This window comes from Oncorhynchus kisutch, linkage group LG4, assembly GCF_002021735.2.
Source record: "Oncorhynchus kisutch isolate 150728-3 linkage group LG4, Okis_V2, whole genome shotgun sequence".
NCBI lineage: Eukaryota > Metazoa > Chordata > Actinopteri > Salmoniformes > Salmonidae > Oncorhynchus > Oncorhynchus kisutch.
This window is the reverse complement of record NC_034177.2, coordinates 74,985,754-75,011,849: the sequence shown is the minus strand read 5'-3', so window position 1 is coordinate 75,011,849 and position 26,096 is coordinate 74,985,754. Positions and strand designations below refer to the sequence as shown.

General features: G+C 43.1%; 3 protein-coding genes across 3 annotated transcripts in view; 1 reads left to right on the top strand and 2 right to left on the bottom strand.

Annotated features, from left to right (window-relative positions):
- The first annotated feature begins 42 nt into the window (after positions 1-42).
- Positions 43-9,410, top strand: LOC109888810 (gremlin-2). The gene is made up of 2 exons (XM_031823634.1): positions 43-715; positions 7,323-9,410. The coding sequence occupies exon 2, from the start codon at positions 7,324-7,326 to the stop codon at positions 7,876-7,878; it is 555 nt and encodes a 184-aa protein (XP_031679494.1). The 5' UTR covers positions 43-715; position 7,323; the 3' UTR covers positions 7,879-9,410.
- LOC116373115 (glycine-rich cell wall structural protein-like) lies at positions 4,341-6,824 on the bottom strand. The gene is made up of 3 exons (XM_031821846.1): positions 6,812-6,824; positions 6,164-6,201; positions 4,341-6,074 (listed from the first exon to the last, which is right to left on the bottom strand). The coding sequence occupies exons 1-3, from the start codon at positions 6,822-6,824 to the stop codon at positions 4,341-4,343; spliced, it is 1,785 nt and encodes a 594-aa protein (XP_031677706.1).
- The window catches only part of LOC109888990 (formin-2), a 61,200-nt gene continuing 43,767 nt past the window's right edge, over positions 8,664-26,096 (bottom strand). The window contains exons 14-16 of the mRNA XM_031823629.1: positions 13,187-13,336; positions 10,111-10,192; positions 8,664-9,702 (exon numbers count right to left, since the gene is read on the bottom strand). Coding sequence (XP_031679489.1) covers positions 9,676-9,702; positions 10,111-10,192; positions 13,187-13,336 — 259 coding nt within the window. The 3' untranslated portion in view covers positions 8,664-9,675. The remainder of the gene's footprint in view (positions 9,703-10,110; positions 10,193-13,186; positions 13,337-26,096) is intronic.

The window sequence follows — 26,096 nt, the reverse complement described above, 5'->3', positions numbered from 1 at the left end:
GGCCAAGGGAGAAGAAAGGTGGATAGGTGGAAAGAGAGAGTGAGAGAGAGAGATATTAGTATGAAAGTGAAGGAGAGACAGGGAAAGTGAGGGAGGAAATTGTGTGAAGGGGGCGATAGTGGGAGAGCAAGATGGATTTGGGGTTTCAGAGTACGAGAGGGAGTGATAGAGTGAAGAAGGGAAGAGAGAATGAGCAAGACTGACAGGGGATTCCAAGAGTGGAGAGTCAGCAGTGAGTATGTTTGTGGAAACAGGAGGGAGGATAAGTATGCAGAGAAACAGAGAGGGTATGGGAGAGAGGTGAGGCTTGGTTTGATTCATGTTGTGGTCAGAGCCAATAGAAAGCCCCCATCTATGTCTAGGGGGAAGCAGAAGTGCGACTCCAAACCCAGCTGGAAACACACAGAGACACCGAACTAGAATACTGAGACACAGAAACCCAATGGCATAGAAAGACAGATTACAAAGAGAGGATAAAAAGATATATACATATTTTGAGATAAATATGGATTATTAATAAACTCAAAGATACAGACTCAGTGGAGAGAAACAGGACCACAGACCTTGGGACACTCAGCTGAAAGTCCACCTCGGGTACCCCTGCTGTTCCAATGGAAACCAACACCAGGATTCCCTCTACAGGACCAGTAAGGGTGGACAGCTACCCCTAACTGAGACAGGATCACCCCACTGTCCTGGGACACTGTGGCAAGAGGTACAGTCACTGTCTTCCTCCTTCTGTTCATACAGTAGTCTTGGTGGCTGGTCAGTTATTCAGGCTGGAGAGCAACAGATATAGAGGGTGAGATTCAATCACAGGAAGAATTTTCCTGAATGTTTATGGAAGTGAGTGCTTTCAGTGAGTTAATGGGTGTGTGGGTGATTGTTGATTTGGCTAATGAATGAAAGACCTATTAGTGATAAATTATTTGGCGTGTGTAGGTGTGGGAGAAGCTATAGCATTAAGGTAAGAATGTAACTTTGTGTCACAGTGTAAATCCATCAGTGTGTAAGAGAGACTGTAGCTTTGTTTATACCTGGTGCTAACATGGGTCATTTGTCCTGATCTTGTCTAAATTCTGATTGTGCCCACGTTTCCAGAAATGTGTCTACACATGGTATTAAAATGTGTGTTATCCGTCCACCGTGTCTGCATTGTGACCAGATTTCCTGGTCCCTTCCTTTACGCATATTTCACAGATAATCTTTCAAAATAATATGTATTTATTTATTGTAAGATACATATTGATGTAAGTCAGTCAATAGTGCCACCTGTCAATGCTTTCAGAGAGTGGAATAATAATGATTTAAATGGTTTCTCTGTCCAGATCATGTCTGACTACCTCTGGAGGTGGACAGGATGATCTGATCACAATCAGAGCACGATGTGTCTTTTGATTGTCTACACCTGTCTAATAATGTGGGCACAATCAGAATGTGGAAAATATCAGGAGTAATTATGCAAGTTAGAAGCAGGTATTAACGGGACTTGTGAATATGTGAGAGACAGATGAATTACATGTGTGGGTGAGAGTTTGCGTGTGTAAGCGTTGTGTGAGTAGTGAGCTTGGCTTCTGATCCGATTCACCGCTCCGGTGACGGCTCCACCTTGGACTGATAGCTCTGATTCCAAAGAGGATTTAGGCAGGACACATCTTTGTCCTAATATAAACCCTTTGATATAAACCCTTCCCCACACTCTATTATTTCCAGTTTAATCCAAAGAGCTTTTTGTTAATTAATATTAGATTTAAATGTCCAAACACTGTATGTTTGTAATACTGGAACAATGCATTTAGCATGCTATTCACCTGCTATTCGTTCAGGGTGGAAATCTAAGAAATGAAGGGGTGTCTACAGATTAACCATATTTTATATTTCATTCCTTCATAATTCCACCGCCTTTACAAGCAAAGGAAACCATGATTGACGTCAAGCGAACCTGCCAGTTCCAAGTGGAAAAAGCATTTAATTTGCGATTGAAATAACAACATTCTCGTTGCACTGGAATTTATAAGTGTTTAAGAGCTATTGTTAAGAGCTAAATGAGTATGAGTACACCCAAGCTGTAGGTTTCTTTTAGACCTGAATCTGCCGAGTTGATTTTTTGAATTTCTCATTTTTATTATACAATTTGTATCATATTAAATATTAGCCATTATCGGGAGCCACCATCAGTAATACCCACATACATTTATAGCTGTCACTTTAGTGTTTGTTTTCTTCAATTTGTAGTTTACATTTTGCATCCTTCCATTCCGTTGACTTTTCTCTTCTCTGTCATGTCCAAGTTGTTCCTGAGGGTCGCTATTAGTGCATAATGTTAGGATGACGTTGTGCAGTACTTTGGAACATGTAGCCTGTTTGAATCATTCTGGAACTCAGACCACACCTACTGTAGCAGGTTCAACCTGGAGCCTGACGCACAGTTCACAACGACTGGACGGTTGATATACAGTTCCATGATTAGGGTAGATTTATAGGATTATTGTTCAACCCCTATTGTGGGGTCAGGTGCTTTCGGAAGATGGGCAGGGACTCCTAAATTAGAATCGGGTCCTATATGAGCCATGTTACAATTCCCACCATGTGAGTTAACCCTATTGGTGCGATGTGTAGGGAGTTAGTCTTTCAGGCCAGCAAGCCGGGTTTACTTCCCTGCGTGGTCATTCTCTACAATATGTTGCTCTCACTCTGTGTGTCTACTGTTAAGTGCGGGGTAAATATCTCTACTAATACCGAGGGGGATGGAGAGCAAAGTGCCTCTCCTAACTGCTGGAGACTTGGAGACCAGTAGAGCATCTCTCAGCTGGCAGTAATTATGAAAATGGATTGTGGTGACAAATGGCTGTCCAAACAGCTCAGGGGCATGTTGGCGTTGAACACATTCAACCCAAGCTCCTCAAAATGCACATTTTCACAGTTAATGAGCCAGAAGAGGCCAGTTTGGGGAAATGCAAGCCACACATGGAGATAATGAAGTCCAATGTAATTGCCTTCATGTAAAAACACAGAGTTTTGTTTTCTGTGTGTGAGCTGTGGCCTGTTGAATTGAATACAATAATTGACGTCAGTTATCCTGTTCTTGTCATTGCTAAAACTTTATCTCAGGGCCCATGTGGAAGGTACTGCTTTGAGCTTATTGACTGAATAATTAGCAGATTGCATTATTGAAGAACCCTTGACCTAAAATGGTTGATCTGCTACGATAGAGGCGCTGGTACTTTGGTGCAGACGGAAAGTTCATCCAAGTGTAGCCGCCCACTGCGGTCAGTAAAGCTCAAGTTGCCATTGGCAATTCTTACTCTGGGAGATGGCTATCCCAGTTCTGTTTTTGGAGTCCATTATTTGTAGACCTGAGGTCTGAGACGGTTCATTCAAGCGTATAGAGCCTGGTATTTGTGGTTGTGATATAACATGCAGTGGCCCTGTAAGTGGACAGATAGCATGGTCCAGTTCAGCTCTGTCTCACCGATAATACAAAAACCACAGTCTCCCTCCGGCTCAGACTCCATGATGATTGGTGAGAGAGAGAGTCAGGGGGGTGGATGAGGGGGGCTGCAAGCAGTAAAGTCAGGGCTAAAGAGTTTGTTTTGTTTTCCAACAGTCTCTCTGTACACTATCATTATCCCCCCACTTCCCCACCCAACCTCCAAACCGCAATTTGTCTTGCTGTGAGATTGATGACGATAGCTGGCAGGGTCGTCTGTATCATACTTAGGCAAAGTTTGGAAGTGGAGAAGGACTGAAGCACTGACTGTATAACATATCTGTCATCTGCTGTGTACACAGTCAGGATATCCCTCCAACCCCTAGGGCCTTTAAACTCACCAGACCTGGGCTAGTCTTCTTAACTAATGAAGAGGAAATAGAGAGGAAAAACTTTGCAGGAAGCCCACTGTGTTGGATTGAGTTCATCCATTCTGATCAGTAGTCACTGGATGTTTTTAGGGACAAAAGCATTTGTTTAACTGGTGAGTAGATCATTGAATGATGGAGGATACAGTTGAGATACAGTGGGGACAGAAGGAAACATCATCATTACATTTGACCCTGTGTGGTCAAGTCTGTGTGTGTGTGTGTGTGTGTGTGTGTGTGTGTGTGTGTGTGTGTGTGTGTGTGTGTGTGTGTGTGTGTGTGTGTGTGTGTGTGTAAGAGATGTGTCCTTATGATAGAGTTGAGCCAGACTTAGTCATGCGTAACTTGAACTTTCACAGACATCTCCTACTGACATCAATGCATGAATTATGTAAACATTCTTATCACACATCAGTTGCTCTGGAAGACACTGAAGAGGTGAAGTTTAACTCCCCCTTGTCCTTCTCATGACCACCATCCATTCAGTCCTCTTCTCTAAATCCTCCACCATCCTCATGGTTCCTGGGTATACCAGTACCTAGCCCTCCACCATCCTCATGGTTCCTGGGTATACCAGTACCTAGCCCTCCACCATCCTCATGGTTCCTGGGTATACCAGTACCTAGCCCTCCACCATCCTCATGGTTCCTGGGTATACCAGTACCTAGCCCTCCACCATCCTCATGGTTCCTGGGTATACCAGTACCTAGCCCTCCACCATCCTCATGGTTCCTGGGTATACCAGTAGCTAGCCCTCCACCATCCTCATGGTTCCTGGGTATACCAGTACCTAGCCCTCCACCATCCTCATGGTTCCTGGGTATACCAGTAGCTAGCCCTCCACCATCCTCATGGTTCCTGGGTATACCAGTAGCTAGCCCTCCACCATCCTCATGGTTCCTGGGTATACCAGTACCTAGCCCTGCACCATCCTCATGGTTCCTGGGTATACCAGTACCTAGCCCTCCACCATCCTCATGGTTCCTGGGTATACCAGTACCTAGCCCTCCACCATCCTCATGGTTCCTGGGTATACCAGTACCTAGCCCTCCACCATCCTCATGGTTCCTGGGTATACCAGTACCTAGCCCTCCACCATCCTCATGGTTCCTGGGTATTCCAGTACCTAGCCCTCCACCATCCTCATGGTTCCTGGGTATACCAGTACCTAGCCCTCCACCATCCTCATGGTTCCTGGGTATACCAGTAGCTAGCCCTCCACCATCCTCATGGTTCCTGGGTATACCAGTACCTAGCCCTCCACCATCCTCATGGTTCCTGGGTATACCAGTACCTAGCCCTCCACCATCCTCATGGTTCCTGGGTATTCCAGTACCTAGCCCTCCACCATCCTCATGGTTCCTGGGTATACCAGTAGCTAGCCCTCCACCATCCTCATGGTTCCTGGGTATACCAGTAGCTAGCCCTCCACCATCCTCATGGTTCCTGGGTATACCAGTACCTAGCCCTCCACCATCCTCATGGTTCCTGGGTATACCAGTACCTAGCCCTCCACCATCCTCATGGTTCCTGGGTATACCAGTACCTAGCCCTCCACCATCCTCATGGTTCCTGGGTATACCAGTACCTAGCCCTCCACCATCCTCATGGTTCCTGGGTATACCAGTAGCTAGCCCTCCACCATCCTCATGGTTCCTGTGTATACCAGTAGCTAGCCCTCCACCATCCTCATGGTTCCTGGGTATACCAGTAGCTAGCCCTCCACCATCCTCATGGTTCCTGGGTATACCAGTAGCTAGCCCTCCACCATCCTCATGGTTCCTGGGTATACCAGTAGCTAGCCCTCCACCATCCTCATGGTTCCTGGGTATACCAGTACCTAGCCCTCCACCATCCTCATGGTTCCTGGGTATACCAGTAGCTAGCCCTCCACCATCCTCATGGTTCCTGGGTATACCAGTAGCTAGCCCTCCACCATCCTCATGGTTCCTGGGTATACCAGTACCTAGCCCTCCACCATCCTCATGGTTCCTGGGTATACCAGTAGCTAGCCCTCCACCATCCTCATGGTTCCTGGGTATTCCAGTACCTAGCCCTCCACCATCCTCATGGTTCCTGGGTATACCAGTACCTAGCCCTCCACCATCCTCATGGTTCCTGGGTATACCAGTACCTAGCTCTCCACCATCCTCATGGTTCCTGGGTATACCAGTACCTAGCTCTCCACCATCCTCATGGTTCCTGGCTCGACTGTTCTATACTTCATTACCTTCTGGTCATAGACACAGCTGCCCAATAGATTACTGTGAACATTGGGACAGTTTCATTGAGACAGAGAGGTTACCAGGGCAGAGCGCCATGACCCAGGGTCAAGAGCAGAAACTAAACAGAGACAGAAACCCAAAGTAGATCATGATAAAGTCATTGTCCCACGTCCAATTGTGTTGTCCCACGTCCAGGAAATGGAGAAGGGATGCACAATTTGCACAGCAAAGAAGTCTTTCAGGGAATTGGAGCAGCCAATGGCTTTGGAGGGCTTTTGGTCCACATTCAGAATTCTTACTTTATACTGTATATGCAATTCAAGAACAACATCTGTTGCAAAGATTTTTGAGTGACTGACAAATTGTACTGGCATTAATACAGATACATACCAGTAATTATCTTTCCCAACAAAGGTATTCAACTTAAATCATACTTCCTTTTTCCAGTAAAAATCAGAAAGACAAATTCTAAAATAACTTTTTTTTTGATTACATTGTGAATTGTATGTGTGTGTGTGTGAGCGTTTAGGCATGTGTTTATGTGTGTTTATGGAGAGTTTCATCTCGGTCTCACATCTGCCAGTCGGCAGTGTGGAGAGAGACACAGACAGAGCAGTTTATAGTGCTCATAGGGCTTAGGGCTTGGTCACAGAGTGGGAATGGAGACCCACAGGGTACTCTTCTCCTCCCCTAATAACATTCAGATGGGCCTGCTAATGCATGTTTACATATCTGCGGCATAGTTCATGACTAGAGTAAGCAAAGCCCTAATTATTTTACCCGGCGACGAGACCAATAAAATCAACTTCCTTTTCTCGTTATGGGTGTTTAAGGGTTTCCTTTGATGGCAAGACATGTTTATTTTTGGAAGAGTTCTGTAGCTGAGAAGAAAGCAAATATAAGTATTGACACAGACGTTGACAAGATGATCGATTAACTCAATGATGCCTTAAAGGGCAGAGTGAAGAGGAGGAAGTGTGACATGTGAACATTCACACACATACATAGGCTAAACACCAAAGCATACACACACAGACGGAATGCTGTTACACTGGAATAACTTCAGGATTGAGACATACCCAGTAGATTGAGACATACCCAGTAGATTGAGACATACCCAGTAGACTCAACCTCACATAAACCAATACATTCTAGTCACAGTATAGTCACTGTTTATGTAGAAGGCTCAATCTTAGTTTTGTAGCACTGAAACTAACCTTTCTGTCTAATTTTCCCCAGAATGTTTTGGAGAATCACTCTCCCGGTCCTACTGGCTGGGGTGCTCTGCGTTGCCACAGACACCAGGAAGCCCCGCCCCCAGGGCTCCATCCCCTCACTTTTCAAGACCAAAGGCAACCTGTCGGAGCGTCAGCGCCTGTTGCCGCGGAAACCCGAAGTCCTTTCGTCAAGTCGGGAGGCCCTGGTGGTCACGGAGCGCCGGTACCTCCGACGTGACTGGTGCAAGACACAACCCCTCCGCCAGACAGTGAGCGAGGAGGGCTGTCGGAGTCGTACAGTGGTCAACCGCTTCTGCTATGGCCAGTGTAACTCCTTCTACATCCCCCGCCACATGAGCCCTAGCTCAAATCGAGGCCTGGTGTCCGGCCGGAAGAACCACAACAAGGCCCAAGAGCCCTTCCAGTCCTGTTCCTTCTGCAGGCCGCACCGCATCACCCAGCTCACTGTGCAGCTGGACTGTCCAGGGCTGCAACCAGCCTTCCGCCATCGCAAGGTGCAGCGTGTCAAACAGTGTCGCTGTATGTCGGTGGATGTGAGTGGTAACGGAAAACTGTGAAGAATTCTTTGGAACCAGACCATGACAGTCACCATGGACACTAATGTGACTGTGAAAGTAAACGTTAACATGAACATGAATACCGTAGACATGACAGGGGACAAGCTAGTAGTACCTCTCCCCTATATTGGACTATGCTGCATTATCACTTTGTACACAGGTCTACTGGTCACACAAAATGAACCCTACAGGTACTGGTAGTACAGAGTGGCCCGTCTATTAGCCCTTTGACTATATGGACAGCTATGGTAAAAACTACAAATTGCAGGCATAAATGGATGCATTGCACAACACCAACTGAAGCACATACATGTTTCAGTTCAACACAGTCAGTCATATTAAACAACTGGGTCCTTGGACATTTGGAACATATAAAATCATAAGCACAGCACCAAGTTCTAGACTGAAAGTGGAGCTCTTAAGCTGCCTATGGCATGCTGTGGACTGGGCTTACCTGGGGGAACTGTCCAGGCAATAGGGCTTCAGAAAAATAACCTAGTCTGTCTAAGTATCTGCCTAAGAGCCACCTGTGAAATAATTGACACAAATATCAAGCTAGCCAGTAAAGAAATTATATTACTATTTTATGTATAACTGTTGTACTATAAATATATATGTATATGTCAAAGGATAAGTAGCTATAAATATATATAAAATCTATTTCATGTGAAACATCTGTGTGGTCTGAATGCAAATGTTGTGGCAATAAAGGATATAGTTGACTAATGATGTTTGAGAAGAATAGGCTCAACAACTATTCAGATAAAGACTTTCAGGATGATTCATCTTCAATAAATAGTATTTTATCAGGAACAAAGGCGTTATCGCAAATGGGGACACAGTCACCAACAGCTCTACAAGGCTCATACAGAACATAGAACAGGAAAACAATTCAAACATACAAATCATACAGGATATGTCACATACAGATTGCATATCATTTTGACATGTAATGTGGATAAGGTTATTTTTTAAAGTTGTAATATTATTTCAATATGTAGCTATGGTTCCATAATAAAAAACAATAGAGGATGATGTGAAATCCTCCTGACCTACTAAATACCTTGGTACTAAATACCTTGGTACTAAATACCTTAGCAGCTAAACTCAAGTCATGGTTAAGTTCATGATTTATTGCATAAACTACAACTGTACATCACGTATCATCCTTCTATGAAACTACAGTGTATGATAAACTGATTATTGTCACAATGTAAGTTTTCACTAAGCAGGTCTGGTTGTTGTAATGTAGATTAATTGAATTGGCTCATTTGTCATTAACTAGCTCAGTGTGCTATAAAGGCACTTGACTTGCTGTCTGGTAAGCAAATATATATATACAAGCCCACTCTTGTTCTCCTTTTTATACTGGAAGGCAGTGCAGGGATGGATAGAAATGGCTTAGTGAAACATGATTGTCTTAACTGGTGTCTTCTATCAAATGCTACAGGGGATAGGCTGGATACCAGAACATGTGTGTCACACTGTAAAACGATGCATTTCTCATTAAAATGGCATCTGTCCAAAAATAATTAACTGTTTAATTAATTCTACAATGCTTACTTTGGACTTGGGAGAAATCTCTCATTGACAGATAGCGCCAAAGCATGGTACAGGGTTTATATCAAACTTTCCAACATACTTACATGTATAACCAGTTGGATGACAGAAATAAACTATTAAAAAAAGAAAAGAACATAACATATTTATAAATACAATAGCTAAAAAGACATATCAGATTGTGTTGATCTCACTTGTGCAAACTTTTCCTGGGTAAGACTTCTCCAGTCCATTGGCTCAGATCTTCTGACCGAGTTTGGCTTTCTGTGGAATAAAAACAGATGGAAGTGAGTTTCAGACATTACAATGGGGCACATAAATGAATTCACCCCTGCATTTTGACACTAAAATAAAGTGGTAACGGGGGTGGAGGGGGGATTTCTACAGAGATTTTAAAAACTAGGAGTGAGAAGGGGGAAAATACAGTTGTAGGATCTTAATTTGATCACTCCTTTGTTGTTGAGAATTATCCATGCAGATGAGCTTCGTGATTTACATAAATCGACTATTCATTAAAATCCTATTGCTGCATGATTATTTTCTGTGACAGTAAAGGTCAAATTAAGTTCCTACATCTGTATTTTATGGGGAATAAAGAGACAGAAGATATACAGAAAGCGGTTAGGAGAAAATGGAGGAGGAGAAGGAAAAAGAGACTTAAAGAAAACTCACTATTCCAGAGGACTGTTTGGGTTTGACGCTGTACGAGACCTTCTCTCTGGCTTGTTTGAAAACCTCCTCTGCCGTTTTCAGTCTGAAAAGACACCACTAGTTTCAGCCATGCATTTGTAATATACACACACGCTTGCATTTGAAATGTACCTTCTCCTAGAAATGGAGATAAGGTATGTTTGCAGTAGTAAAAGGTCAGGCAACTCAGCAGTGAGGTTTTCCAGGCAAGGTTTGGGTCTCTGCTGTTTATACAGGAGAAAGTTATGGGTGACCAGTTCCAATGTTTTAAGAAGCCCATTTCTGATCCACTGTGATGATAGAGAAAGGTTTAAACCATTCAGTGGCCTGACTCTCAACACTGCACACTGTAAAAAAAACAAAAAAAAACATTCTAGACCAGTACATTCACATGTGTGCGTGTTTGTCCAAATTTGGTATGCCTTTGTAGTAAGTCAGGTTGGGCGGGGGGGGGGCTCTACATTTCCCAATTGTCTAGATGGTGCTAGGCCAAATAGGTAATGATTACAACTTTGTTTTAATCATTTCCCGCAAATTAACAAAACACAAGACATTACTTTTTATTTTTACAAGTACATATCACAATGTAATCTACATCCAGCAGAACGAAACAATTAGCATTTGTTGACTTTTCAAATGTTATCTCCAAAACCATCAAACCACTGGAAGCTAACAGAATCGCTCATGTGTTCTTTTCATTATTGGGGTTATGAAACCGATCTGGGTCGTTTCAACTCTTCTCTTTCTTATCTTGTCTATGAATTTGAATGACTCTGATAGGATCTAATAGTGAACATGTGATGTATGCTATTGAAAACTCATGTTTGGGGATCATTCATTCCAACATGGAAAATTCAACACTCATCTATGGCAAATCCTGACTTTCTGCTTGATATTTACCTCACAGGGTAGGTTCAATAGAAATATGAGTATATCTATATGAATCAAAATGTAAGTTTGTCTGATACATTTCCCTTCTACGAGATTATTACATAAAACATGTACTGCATTCTGGGATTAATGGTGTTCGGTTGCTTCAGCATCCTTGGTTGTTACAACACACAGCATTCTCTATTGTTTCAAGGGGAGTCGAAGAGCTCAAGGTGCATGACATTTGACCTCAGTCAAGGTGCTTTATTCTTCACATTAAGCCGACAGATGGCTTCACATGGCTTGTCAAGGTAATGTGCTTGGTGTGCTTGAAGGTGAATGTGAAACAGTAGGTTCCTTGTGTTCCAGGGAGATATACAGTGCCTTCGGGAAAAGTATTCAGACCTTTTCTAAAATTGATTAAATCGTTTTTTTGTCATTAATCTACACACAATACCCCATAATGTCAAAGCAAAAATAGGTTTTTAGAAATGTTTGCTAATTTCTTAAAAGTGAAAAACAGAAATATGACATTTACACAAGTTTTCAGACCCTTTACTCAGTACTTTGTTGAAGCACCTTTGGCAGCGATTATAGAATCGAGTCTTCTTGGGTATCTTCTTGGGTACAAGCTTGGCACACCTGTATTTGGGGAGTTCTCCCATTATTCTCTGCAGATCCTCTCAAGCTCTGTCAGGTTGGACGGGGAGCGTTGTTTCACAGATATTCTCAGGTTTCTCCTAAGATGTTCGATCGGGTTCACGCCTATGCTCTGGTTGGGCCACTCAAGGACATTCAGAAACTTGTCGAGAAGTCACCCCTGAATTGTCTTGTCTGTGTGCTTGGGGTTGTTGTCCTTTTGGAATGTGAACCTTCGCCCAGTCTGATGTCCTGAGCGCTTTGGAGCAGGTTTTCATCAAGGATCTCTCTGTACTTTTCTACGTTCATATTTCCCTCGATCTTGACTAGTCTCCCTGTCCCTGCCGCTGAAAAACATCCCCACAGCATGATGCTGCCACCACCATGCTTCACCGTAGGGATGGTGCCAGGTTTCCTCGAGACGTGACGCTTGGCATTCAGGCCAAAGAGTTCAATCTTGGTTTCATCAAACCAGAGAATCTTGTCATCTCATGGTCTGAGAGTCTTTAGGTGCCTTTTGGCAAACTCCAAGCGGACTGTTATGTGCCTTTTACTGAGGAGTGGCTTCCATCTGGCCACTCTACCATAAAGGCCTGATTGGTGGAGTGCTGCAGAGATGGTTGTCCTTCGGGAAGGTTCTCCCATCTCCAAAGAGGAACTCTAGAGCTCTGTCAGAGTGACCATTGGGTTCTTGATCATCTCCCTGACCAAAGCCCTTCTCCCCGATTTATGAGTTTGACCGGGCGGCCAGCTCTAGGAAGAGCCTTGGTGGTTCCAAACGTCTTACATTTAAGAATGATGGAGGCCGCTGTGTTCTTGGTGATCTTCAATGCTGCAAACATGCCCCCATCAAACCTGACAGAGCTTGAGAGAATCTGCAGAGAATAATGGGAGAAACTCCTGAAATACAGGTGTGCTAAGCTTGTAGCATCCATAATAAATACAATACAAATACACAATCCTGTCTCGGTGCTCTATGGACAATTCCATTGACCTCATGGCTTGGTTTTTGCTCTGACATGCACTGTCAACTGTGGGACCTTATATAGACAGGTCGGTCTCTTTCCAAATCATGTCCAATAAATTGAATTTACCACAGGTGGACTCCCATCAAGTTGTAGAAACATCTCAATGGAAACAGGATGCACCTGAGCTCCATTTCGAGTCTAATAGCAAAGGGTAAATATATATATACATATTTTAATAAATGTGCAAACATTTCTAAAAGCCAGTTTTTGCTTTGTCATTATGGTGTATTGTGTGTAGATTGCTCTTTTTCTCTAATCCATTTTAGAATAAGGCTGTAACGTAATAAAATGTGGAAAAAGTCAAAGCTCTAAATACTTTCCGAAGGCACTATAGTAGTAAAAGTAGACATGTAGATTTGACATGTACCGTACAGTCGACCTGTGGTAGGTCTGTAGAAGTTGAGAACATGTATTGTACAACCCTCCCCAAAGTAAGACCCAGCAAAGAGTGGAATTCATTGAATAGGATGGACTCATCACACATAAAAGAACTGCAAAACACCGCTTGCACCAATCCTTACCGTTCCTGTAACCTCAGTTTGTTTTCCTTCTTCCAAAGATCTTTGAAATCAGTGGAGAACTCATGCCACACCGAAAACAGCGTGTTGGGAGAGACTTCCTTCTCGCCCGCCTTGGCCTTGACTGAAAAGAACATGCTCAGCTCCAAAAAACTGAGGATAGAGAGAACAAAAACATTACATCAAACCCAAAATACACAAATTACAATAGTAGATTACAGAAACACTAAGTTATTGTGAAACCTGTAGGCTTATAATAAATATGTGAAATGTGAAAGTTAATCTTGAAAAAATAAGAGCATTTCAGAAAAACACTTGATATGGAAGTATGCTAAGTAAAGGTGACTGGGCATTTCAGAACACAAAGAAATACTAGAATGTATTAGCTGGCACAATCACATTCTTTCCTAACTCAATAACATAAAGTGATATTATCCCTCTACATAACATTCCAAATGAATAGGTTATAAACCCTTTAAAGGGAATGAATCTCACTGTGCTCAAGTCTCAGAGACAAACACATAAAGGGAGAGAGAGACAAACACATAAATGAATGGAGAGCGAGAGAGAGAGACAAACACATAAAGAAAGGAAGAGAGAGCGAGAGAGACAAATATATAACACAAAGAAAAGGAGAGAGACAGAGAGAGACAACACAAAGAAAGGGAGAGAGACAAACACAAAGAAAGGGAGAGAGAGAGACAAACACAAAGAAAGGGAGAGAGAGAGACAAACACAAAGAAAGGGAGCGAGAGAGACAGCACATACAGAAAGGGAGAGAGAGAGAGACAACACAAAGAAAGGGAGAGAGACAAACACATAAAGAAAGGGAGAGAGAGAGACAAACACATAAAGAAAGGGAGAGAGAGAGACAAACACAAAGGGAGAGAGAGAGAGACAAACACACAAAGGGAGAGAGAGACAAACACATAAAGGGAGAGAGAGACAAACACAAAGAAATGGAGAGAGAGAGACAAACACATAAAGGGAGAGAGAGACAAACGCATAAAGGGAGAGAGAGACAAACACATAAAGAAAGGGAGAGAGAGACATACACAAAGAAAGGGAGAGAGAGAGACAAACACATAAAGGGAGAGAGAGAGAGACAAACACATAAAGAAAGGGAGAGAGAGAGAGACAAACACAAAGTAAGGGAGAGAGAGACAAACACAAAGAAAGGGAGAGAGGGAGAGACAAACACAAAGAAAGGGAGAGAGAGACACACATAAAGAAAGGGAGAGAGAGAGACAAACACATAAAAGGAGAGAGACAAACACATAAAAGGAGAGAGAGACAAACACATAAAGGGAGAGAGAGAGAGAGACAAACACACAAAGAAAGGGAGAGAGGGAGAGACAAACACAAAGAAAGGGAGAGAGGGAGAGACAAACACAAAGAAAGGGAGAGAGAGACATACACAAAGAAAGGGAGAGAGAGAGACAAACACATAAAGGGAGAGATAGAGAGACAAACACATAAAGAAAGGGAGAGAGAGAGACAAACACATAAAGGGAGAGAGAGAGAGAGAAACACACAAAGAAAGGGAGAGAGAGAGAGACAAACACAAAGAAAGGGAGAGAGAGACATACACAAAGAAAGGGAGAGAGAGAGAGACAAACACATAAAGAAAGGGACAGAGAGAGAGACAAACACAAAGTAAGGGAGAGAGAGACACACACATAAAGAAAGGGAGAGAGAGACAAACACATAAAGAAAGGGAGAGAGAGAGACAAACACATAAAGGGAGAGGGAGAGACAAACACAAAGAAAGGGCGAGAGAGAGACAAACACAAAGGGAGAGAGAGAGAGAGACAAACACAAAGGGAGAGAGAGAGACAAACACTTAAAGAAAGGGAGAGAGAGACAAACACATAAAGGGAGAGAGAGAGACAAACACATAAAGAAAGGGAGAGAGGGAGAGACAAACACATAAAGAAAGGGAGAGAGAGACAACACATAAAGGGAGAGAGAAAGACAAACACAAAGAAAGGGAGAGAGAGAGACAAACACAAAGGGAGAGAGAGAGACAAACACATAAAGAAAGGGAGAGAGGGAGAGACAAACACAAAGAAAGGGAGAGAGGGAGAGACAAACACAAAGAAAGGGAGAGAGAGACACACACATAAAGAAAGGGAGAGAGAGAGACAAACACATAAAGAAAGGGAGAGAGAGAGACAAACACATAAAGGGAGAGAGAGAGACAAACACAAAGAAAGGGAGAGAGAGAGACAAAACATAAAGAAAGGGAGAGAGAGACAAACACAAAGGGAGAGAGACAAACACACAAAGGGAGAGAGAGACAAAAACATAAAGGGAGAGAGAGACAAACACAAAGAAAGGGAGAGAGAGAGACAAACACATAAAGGGAGAGAGAGACAAACGCATAAAGGGAGAGAGAGAGACAAACACAAAGAAAGGGAGAGAGAGACAAACACAAAGAAAGGGAGCGATAGACAAACACAAAGGGAGAGAGAGAGACAAACACATAAAGGGAGAGAGAGAGAGACAGACACATAAAGGAGAGAGAGACAAACACAAAGAAAGGGAGAGAGACAAACACATAAAGAAAGGGAGAGAGAGACAGACACAAAGGGAGAGAGAGAGAGACAAACACACAAAGGGAGAGAGAGAGACAAACACAAAGAAAGGGAGAGAGAAAGACAAACACAAAGAAAGGGAGAGAGAGACAAACACATAAAGGGAGAGAGAGAGACAAACACAAAGAAAGGGGGAGAGAGAGACAAACACATGAAGAAAGGGGGGGAGAGACATACACAAAGAAAGGGAGAGAGATAGACAAACACAAAGGGAGAGAGAGACAAACACAAAGAAAGGGAGAGAGAGAGAGACAAACACAAAGAAAGGGAGAGAGAGACACACACATAAAGAAAGGGAGAGAGAGACAAACACAAAGGGAGAGAGACAAACACACATAGGGAGAGAGAGACAAACACAAAGGGAGAGAGAGACAACACAAAGAAAGGGAGAGAGAGAGACAAACACAAAGAAAGGGAGAGAGAGACAAACACATAAAGGGAGAGAGAGACAAACACATAAAGGGAGAGAGAGAGACAAACACAAAGAAAGGGAGAGAGAGACAAACACATGAAGAAAGGGGGAGAGAGACATACACAAAGAACGGGAGAGAGAGACAAACACAAAGGGAGAGAGAGAGAGACAAACACAAAGAAAGGGAGAGAGAGAGAGAGAGACAAACACAAAGAAAGGGAGAGAGAGACACACACAAAGAAAGGGAGAGAGAGAGACAAACACTTAAAGAAAGGGAGAGAGAGACAAACCCAAAGGGAGAGAGAGAGACAAACACAAAGAAAGGGAGAGAGGGAGAGACAAACACAAAGAAAGGGAGAGAGAGACACACAAAGAAAGGGAGAGAGAGAACAAACACATAAAAGGAGAGAGACAAACACATAAAGGGAGAGAGAGACAAACACATAAAGGGAGAGAGCGAGAGAGACAAACACACAAAGAAAGAGAGAGAGGGAGAGACAAACACAAAGAAAGAGAGAGAGGGAGAGACAAACACTTAAAGAAAGGGAGAGAGAGACAAACACAAAGGGAGAGAGAGAGACAAACACATAAAGGGAGAGAGAGAGACAAACACAAAGAAAGGGAGAGAGAGAGACAACACATAAAGAAAGAGATAGAGACAACCCCATAAAGAAAGGGAGAGAGAGAGACAAACACAAAGGAGAGAGAGACAATACAAAGAAAGGGAGAGAGAGAGACAACACATAAAGAAAGGGAGAGAGAGAGACAACACATAAAGAAAGGGCGAGAGAGAGAGACAAACACAAAGAAAGGGAGAGAGAGACAAACACAAAGAAAGGGAGAGAGACAAACATATAAAGAAAGGGAGAGAGAGAGAGACAAACACATAAAGGGAGAGAGAGACAAACACAAAGAAAGGGAGAGAGAGACAAACACATAAAGAAAGGGGGAGAGAGACATACACAAAGAAAGGGAGCGAGAGAGACAAACACATAAAGGGAGAGAGAGAGACAAACACAAAGAAAGGGAGAGAGAGAGACAAACACAAAGAAAGGGAGAGAGAGACACACACAAAGAAAGGGAGAGAGAGAGACAAACATTTAAAGAAAGGGAGAGAGAGACAAACACATAAAGAAAGGGAGAGAGGGAGAGACAAACACAAAGAAAGGGAGAGAGGGAGAGACAAACACTTAAAGAAAGGGGAGAGAGAGACAAACACATAAAGGGAGAGAGAGAGACAAACACATAAAGGGAGAGAGAGAGACAAACACAAAGAAAGGGAGAGAGAGACAACACATAAAGAAAGAGATAGAGACAAACACATAAAGAAAGGGAGAGAGAGAGACAAACACATAAAGGGAGAGAGAGAGACAAACACATAAAGGGAGAGAGAGAGACAAACACAAAGAAAGGGAGAGAGGGAGAGAAAAACACAGAGAAAGGGAGAGAGAGACACACATAAAGAAAGGGAGAGAGAGAGACAAACACATAAAAGGAGAGAGACAAACACATAAAGGGAGGAGAGAGACAAACACACAAAGAAAGGGAGAGAGGGAGAGACAAACACAAAGAAAGGGAGAGAGGGAGAGACAAACACAAAGAAAGGGAGAGAGAGACATACACAAAGAAAGGGAGAGAGAGAGACAAACACATAAAGGGAGAGAGAGAGAGACAAACACATAAAGAAAGGGAGAGAGAGAGAGACAAACACAAAGTAAGGGAGAGAGAGACACACCACATAAAGAAAGGGAGAGAGAGACAAACACATAAAGAAAGGGAGAGAGAGAGACAAACACATAAAGGAGAGGGAGAGACAAACACAAAGAAAGGGCGAGAGAGAGACAAACACAAAGGGAGAGAGAGAGAGACAAACACAAAGGGAGAGAGAGAGACAAACACTTAAAGAAAGGGAGAGAGAGACAAACACATAAAGGGAGAGAGAGAGACAAACACATAAAGAAAGGGAGAGAGGGAGAGACAAACACATAAAGAAAGGGAGAGAGAGACAAACACATAAAGGGAGAGAGAGAGACAAACACAAAGAAAGGGGAGAGAGAGAGACAAACACAAAGGGAGAGAGAGAGAGAGACAAACACATAAAGAAAGGGAGAGAGGGAGAGACAAACACAAAGAAAGGGAGAGAGGGAGAGACAAACACAAAGAAAGGGAGAGAGAGACATACACAAAGAAAGGGAGAGAGAGAGACAAACACATAAAGGGAGAGAGAGAGAGACAAACACACAAAGAAAGGGAGAGAGAGAGACAAACACAAAGAAAGGGAGAGAGAGACATACACAAAGAAAGGGAGAGAGAGAGACAAACACAAAGGGAGAGAGAGAGAGACAAACACATAAAGAAAGGGAGAGAGAGAGAGACAAACACAAAGTAAGGGAGAGAGAGACACACACTTAAAGAAAGGGAGAGAGAGACAAACACATAAAGAAAGGGAGAGAGAGAGACAAACACATAAAGGGAGAGGGAGAGACAAACACAAAGAAAGGGCGAGAGAGAGACAAACACAAAGGGAGAGAGAGAGAGACAACACAAAGGGAGAGAGAGAGACAAACACTTAAAGAAAGGGAGAGAGAGACAAACACATAAAGGGAGAGAGAGAGACAAACACATAAAGAAAGGGAGAGAGGGAGAGACAAACACAAAGAAAGGGAGAGAGAGACAAACACATAAAGGGAGAGAGAGAGACAAACAAAAGAAAGGGAGAGAGAGAGACAAACACAAAGGGAGAGAGAGAGAGAGACAAAACACATAAAGAAAGGGAGAGAGGGGAGAGACAAACACAAAGAAAGGGAGAGAGGGAGAGACAAACACAAAGAAAGGGAGAGAGAGACAAACACATAAAGGGAGAGAGAGAGACAAACACATGAAGAAAGGGGGAGAGAGACATACACAAAGAACGGGAGAGAGAGAGACAAACACAAAGGGAGAGAGAGAGAGACAATACAAAGAAAGGGAGAGAGAGAGAGACAAACACAAGAAAGGGAGAGAGAGACACACACAAAGAAAGGGAGAGAGAGAGACAAACACCTAAAGAAAGGGAGAGAGAGACAAACCCAAAGGGAGAGAGAGAGACAAACACAAAGAAAGGGAGAGAGAGACACACACATAAAGAAGGGAGAGAGAGAGACAAACACATAAAGAAAGGGAGAGAGAGAGACAAACACATAAAGGGAGAGAGAGAGACAAACACAAAGAAAGGGAGAGAGAGAGACAAAACATAAAGAAAGGGAGAGAGAGACAAACACAAAGGGAGAGAGACAAACACACAAAGGGAGAGAGAGACAAAAACATAAAGGGAGAGAGAGACAAACACAAAGAAAGGGAGAGAGAGACAAACACAAAGAAAGGGAGAGAGAGAGACAAACACATAAAGGGAGAGAGAGACAAACGCATAAAGGGGAGAGAGAGAGAGAAACACAAAGAAAGGGAGAGAGAGACAAACACAAAGAAAGGGGAGCGATAGACAAACACAAAGGGAGAGAGAGAGACAAACACATAAAGGGAGAGAGAGAGAGACAGACACATAAGGGAGAGAGAGACAAACACAAAGAAAGGGAGAGAGAGAGACAAACACAAAGAAGGGAGAGAGAGACACACACATAAAGGGAGAGAGAGAGAGACAAACACAAAGAAAGGGAGAGAGAGAGAAAAACACAAAGAAAGGGAAGAGAGACAAACACATAAAGAAAGGGAGAGAGAGACAGACACAAAGGGAGAGAGAGAGACAAAACACATAAAGGGAGAGAGAGAGAGACAGACACATAATGGGAGAGAGAGACAAACACAAAGAAAGGGAGAGAGAGAGACAAACACAAAGAAAGGGAGAGAGAGACAAACACATAAAGGGAGAGAGAGAGAGACAAACACAAAGAAAGGGAGAGAGAGAGAAAAACACAAAGAAAGGGAGAGAGACAAACACATAAAGAAAGGGAGAGAGAGACAGACACAAAGGGAGAGAGAGAGACAAACACACAAAAGGAGAGAGAGAGACAAACACAAAGCAAGGGAGAGAGAAAGACAAACACAAAGAAAGGGAGAGAGAGACAAACACATAAAGGGAGAGAGAGAGACAAACACAAAGAAAGGGGGAGAGAGAGACAAACACATGAAGAAAGGGGGGAGAGAGACATACACAAAGAAAGGGAGAGAGATAGACAAACACAAAGGGAGAGAGAGACAAACACAAAGAAACGGAGAAGAGAGAGAGAGAGACAAACACAAAGAAAGGGAGAGAGAGACACACACATAAAGAAAGGGAGAGAGAGACAACACAAAGGGAGAGAGACCAACACACAAAGGGAGAGAGAGACAAACACATAAAGGGAGAGAGAGACAAACACAAGAAAGGGAGAGAGAGAGACAACAACAAAGAAGAGGGCAGAGAGAGACAAACACATAAAGGAGAGAGAGACAAATACATAAAGGGAGAGAGAGAGACAACACAAAGAAAGGGAAGAGAGAGACAAACACATGAAAAAAGGGGGAGAGAGACATACACAAAGAACGGGAGAGAGAGACAAACACAAAGGGAGAGAGAGAGAGACAAACACAAAAGAAGGGAGAGAGAGAGACAAACACAAAGAAAAGGAGAGAGACACACACAAAGAAAGGGAGAGAGAGAGACAAACACTTAAAGAAAGGGAGAGAGAGACAACCCAAAGGGAGAGAGAGAGACAAACACAAAGAAAGGGAGAGAGGGAGAGACAAACACAAAGAAAGGGAGGAGAGACACACATAAAGAAAGGGAGAGAGAGAGACAAACACATAAAAGGAGAGAGACCAAACACATAAAGGGAGAGAGAGACAAACACATAAGGGAGAGAGAGAGAGAGACAAACACACAAAGAAAGGGAGAGAGGGAGAGACAAACACAAAGAAAGGGAGAGAGGGAGAGACAAACACTTAAAGAAAGGGAGAGAGAGACAAACACAAAGGGAGAGAGAGAGACAAACACAAAGAAAGGGAGAGAGAGAGACAACACATAAAGAAAGAGATAGAGACAAACCCATAAAGAAAGGGAGAGAGAGAGAGACAAACACAAAGGGAGAGAGAGACAATACAAAGAAAGGGAGAGAGAGAGACAACACATAAAGAAAGGGAGAGAGAGAGACAACACATAAAGAAAGGGCGAGAGAGAGAGACAAACACAAAGAAAGGGAGAGAGAGACAAACACAAAGAAAGGGAGAGAGACAAACATATAAAGAAAGGGAGAGAGAGAGAGACAAACACATAAAGGGAGAGAGAGACAAACACAAAGAAAGGGAGAGAGAGACAAACACATAAAGAAAGGGGGAGAGAGACATACACAAAGAAAGGGAGCGAGAGAGACAAACACATAAAGGGAGAGAGAGAGAGAGACAAACACAAAGAAAGGGAGAGAGAGACACACACAAAGAAAGGGAGAGGAGAGACAAACACTTAAAGAAAGGGAGAGAGAGACAAACACATAAAGAAAGGGAGAGAGGGAGAGACAAACACAAAGAAAGGGAGAGAGGGAGAGACAAACACTTAAAGAAAGGGAGAGAGACAAACACATAAAGGGAGAGAGAGAGACAAACACATAAAGGGAGAGAGAGAGACAAACACAAAGAAAGGGAGAGAGAGACAACACATAAAGAAAGAGATAGAGACAAACACATAAAGAAAGGGAGAGAGAGAGAGACAAACACAAAGGGAGAGAGAGACAATACAAAGAAAGGCAGAGAGAGATACAAACACATAAAGAAAGGGAGAGAGAGACAACACATAAAGAAAGGGAGAGAGAGACAAACACAAAGGGAGAGAGAGAGACAAACACATAAAGAAAGGGAGAGAGACAAACATATAAAGAAAGGGAGAGAGAGAGACAAACACATAAAGGGAGAGAGAGAGACAAACACATAAAGGGAGAGAGAGAGAGACAAACACAAAGAAAGGGAGAGAGAGACACACACAAAGAAAGGGAGAGAGAGAGACAAACACAAGGAAAGGGAGAGAGAGACAACACAAAGAAAGGGAGAGAGAGACAAACACAAAGGGAGAAGAGACAACACAAAAGGAGAGAGAGACAAACACATAAGGGAGAGAGAGACAAAACACAAGAAAGGGAGAGAGAGAGACAAACACAAAGAAAGGGAGAGAGAGACAACACATAAAGGGAGAGAGAGAGACAAACACATGAAGAAGGGGGAGAGAGACATAACAAAGAACGGGAGAGAGAGAGACAAACACAAGGGAGAGAGAGAGAGACAATACAAAGAAAGGGAGAGAGAGAGAGACAACACAATGAAGGGAGAGAGAGACACACACAAAGAAAGGGAGAGAGAGAGACAACACTAAAGAAAGGGAGAGAGAGACAAACACAAAGGAAGAGAGAGACAAACACAAAGAAAGGGAGAGAGGGAGAACAACACAAGAAAGGGAGAGAGAGACATACACAAAGAAAGGAGAGAGAGAGACAAACACATAAGGAGAGAGAGAGAGACAAAACACAAAGAAAGGGAGAGAGAGAGACAAACACAAAGAAAGGGAGAGAGAGACATACACAAAGAAAGGGAGAGAGAGAGACAAACACATAAAGGGAGAGAGAGAGACAAACACATAAAGAAAGGGAGAGAGAGAGACAAACACAAAGAAAGGGAGAGAGAGACAAACACATAAAGGGAGAGAGAGACAAACACATAAAGAAAGGGAGAGAGAGAGACAAACACATAAAGGGAGAGAAACACACGAAAAGGCGAGAGAGAGACAGACACAAAGGGAGAGAGAGAGACAAACACAAGGGAGAGAGAGAGACAAACACTTAAAGAAAGGGAGAGAGAGACAAACACATAAAGGGAGAGAGAGAGACAAACACATAAAGAAAGGGAGAGAGGGAGAGACAAACACAAAGAAAGGGAGAGAGAGACAAACACATAAAGGGAGAGAGAGAGACAAACACAAAGAAAGGGAGAGAGAGAGACAAACACAAAGGAGAGAGAGAGAGAGCAACAACACATAAAGAAAGGGAGAGAGGGAGAGACAAACACAAAGAAAAAAAAGGGAGAGAGAGACAAACACATAAAGGGAGAGAGAAGACAAACACATGAGAAAGGGGAGAGAGACATACACAAAGAACGGGAGAGAGAGAGACAAACACAAAGGGAGAGAGAGAGAGACAATACAAAGAAAGGGAGAGAGAGAGAGACAAACACAAGAGGGAGAGAGAGACCAACACTTAAAGAAGGGAGAGAGAGACAAACACATAAAGAAAGGGAGAGAGAGAGACAACACATAAAGGGAGAGACAAACACAAAGAAGGGCGAGAGAGAGACAACACAAAGGAGAGAGAGAGAGACAAACACAAGGGAGAGAGAGAGACAAACACTTAAAGAAAGGGAGAGAGAACAAACACATAAAGGGAGAGAGAGAGACAAACACATAAAGAAAGGGAGAGAGAGACAAACACAAAGAAAGGGAGAGAGAGACAAACACATAAAGGGAGAGAGAGAGACAACACAAAGAAAGGGAGAAGAGAGACAAACACAAGGGAGAGAGAGAGAGACAAACACATAAGAAAGGGAGAGAGGGAGAGACAACACAAAAAAGGGAGAGAGAGACAAACACATAAAGGGAGAGAGAGAGACAAACACAAAGAAGGGGGAGAGAGACATACACAAAGAAAGGGAGAGAGAGACAAACACAAAGGAGAGAGAGAGAGACAATACAAAGAAAGGGAGAGAGAGAGAGACAAACACAAGAAAGGGAGAGAGAGACAAACACAAAGAAAGGGAGAGAGAGAGACAAACACCTAAAGAAAGGGAGAGAGAGACAAACCCAAAGGGAGAGAGAGAGACAAAACACAAAGACAGGGAGAGAGAGACACAACACATAAAGAAAGAGATAGAGACAAACCCATAACGAAAGGGAGAGAGAGAGAGACAAACACAAAGGGAGAGAGAGACAACAAAGAAAGGGAGAGAGAGAGACAACACAAGAAAGGGAGAGAGAAGAGACAACACAAAGAAAGGGCGAGAGAGAGAGACAAACACAAAGAAAGGGAGAGAGAGACAAACACAAAGAAGGGAGAGAGACAAACATATAAAGAAAGGGAGAGAGAGAGAGACAAACACATAAAGGGAGAGAGAGACAAACACAAAGAAAGGGAGAGAGAGACAAACACATAAAGAAAGGGGGAGAGAGACATAACACAAAGAAGGGAGCGAGAGAGACAAACACATAAAGGGAGAGAGAGAGAGAGACAAACACAAAGAAAGGGAGAGAGAGAGACACACACAAAGAAAGGGAGAGAGAGAGACAAACCTTAAAAAAAGGGAGAGAGAGACAAACACATAAAGAAAGGGAGAGAGGGAGAGACAAACACAAAGAAAGGGAGAGAGGGAGAGACAAACACTTAAAGAAAGGGAGAGAGACAAACACATAAAGGGAGAGAGAGAGACAAACACATAAAGGAGAGAGAGAGGACAACACAAAGAAAGGGAGAGAGAGACACACATAAAGAAAGAGATAGAGACAAACACATAAAGAAAGGGAGAGAGAGAGAAAACACAAAGGGGAGAGAGAGACAATACAAAGAAAGGCAGAGAGAGATACAAACACATAAAGAAAGGGAGAGAGAGACAAACACATAAAGAAAGGGAGAGAGAGACAAACACATAAAGGGAGAGAGAGAGACAAACACATAAAGAAAGGGAGAGAGACAAACATATAAAGAAAGGGAGAGAGAGAGACAAACACATAAAGGGAGAGAGAGAGAACAAAACACATAAAGGGAGAGAGAGAGAGACAAACACAAAGAAAGGGAGAGAGAGACACACACAAAGAAAGGGAGAGAGAGAGACAAACACAAAGAAAGGGAGAGAGAGAGACAACACAAAGAAAGGGAGAGAGAGACAAACACAAAGGGAGAGAGACAAACACACAAAGGGAGAGAGAGACAAACACATAAAGGGAGAGAGAGACAAACACAAAGAAAGGGAGAGAGAGAGACAAACACAAGGAAAGGGAGAGAGAGACAAACACATAAAGGGAGGAGAGAGACAAACACATGAAGAAAGGGGAGAGAGACATACACAAAGAACGGGAGAGGAGAGACAAACACAAAGGGGAGAGAGAGAGAGACAATACAAAGAAAGGGAGAGAGAGAGAGACAAACACAATGAAAGGGAGAGAGAGACACACACAAAGAAAGGGAGAGAGAGAGACAAACACTTAAAGAAAGGGAGAGAGAGACAAACCCAAAGGGAGAGAGAGAGACAAACACAAAGAGAGGGAGAGAGGGAGAGACAAACACAAAGAAAGGGAGAGAGAGACACACATAAAGAAAGGGAGAGAGAGAGACAAACACATAAAAGGAGAGAGCAACACATAAGGGAGAGAGACCAACACATAAAGGAGAGAGAGAGAGAGACAAACACATAAGAAAGGGAGAGAGGAGAGACAAACACAAAGAAAGGGAGAGAGGGAGAGACAAACACAAAGAGGGGAGAGAGAGACATACACAAGAAAGGAGAGAGAGAGACAAACACATAAAGGAGAGAGAGAGAGACAAACACAAAGAAAGGGAGAGAGAGAGACAACACAAAGAAAGGGAGGAGAGACATACACAAAGAAAGGGAGAGAGAGAGACAAACACATAAAGGGAGAGAAGAGAGACAAACACATAAAGAAAGGGAGAGAGAGAGAGACAAACACAAAGTAAGGGAGAGAGAGACACACACTAAAGAAAGGGAGAGAGAGACAAACACATAAAGAAGGGAGAGAGAGAGACAAACACATAAGGAGAGACACACAAAGAAAGGGCGAGAGAGAGACAAACACAAAGGAGAGAGAAGAGACAAACCAAAGGATAGAGAGAGACAAACACTTAAAGAAAGGGAGAGAGAGACAAACACATAAAGGAGAGAGAGA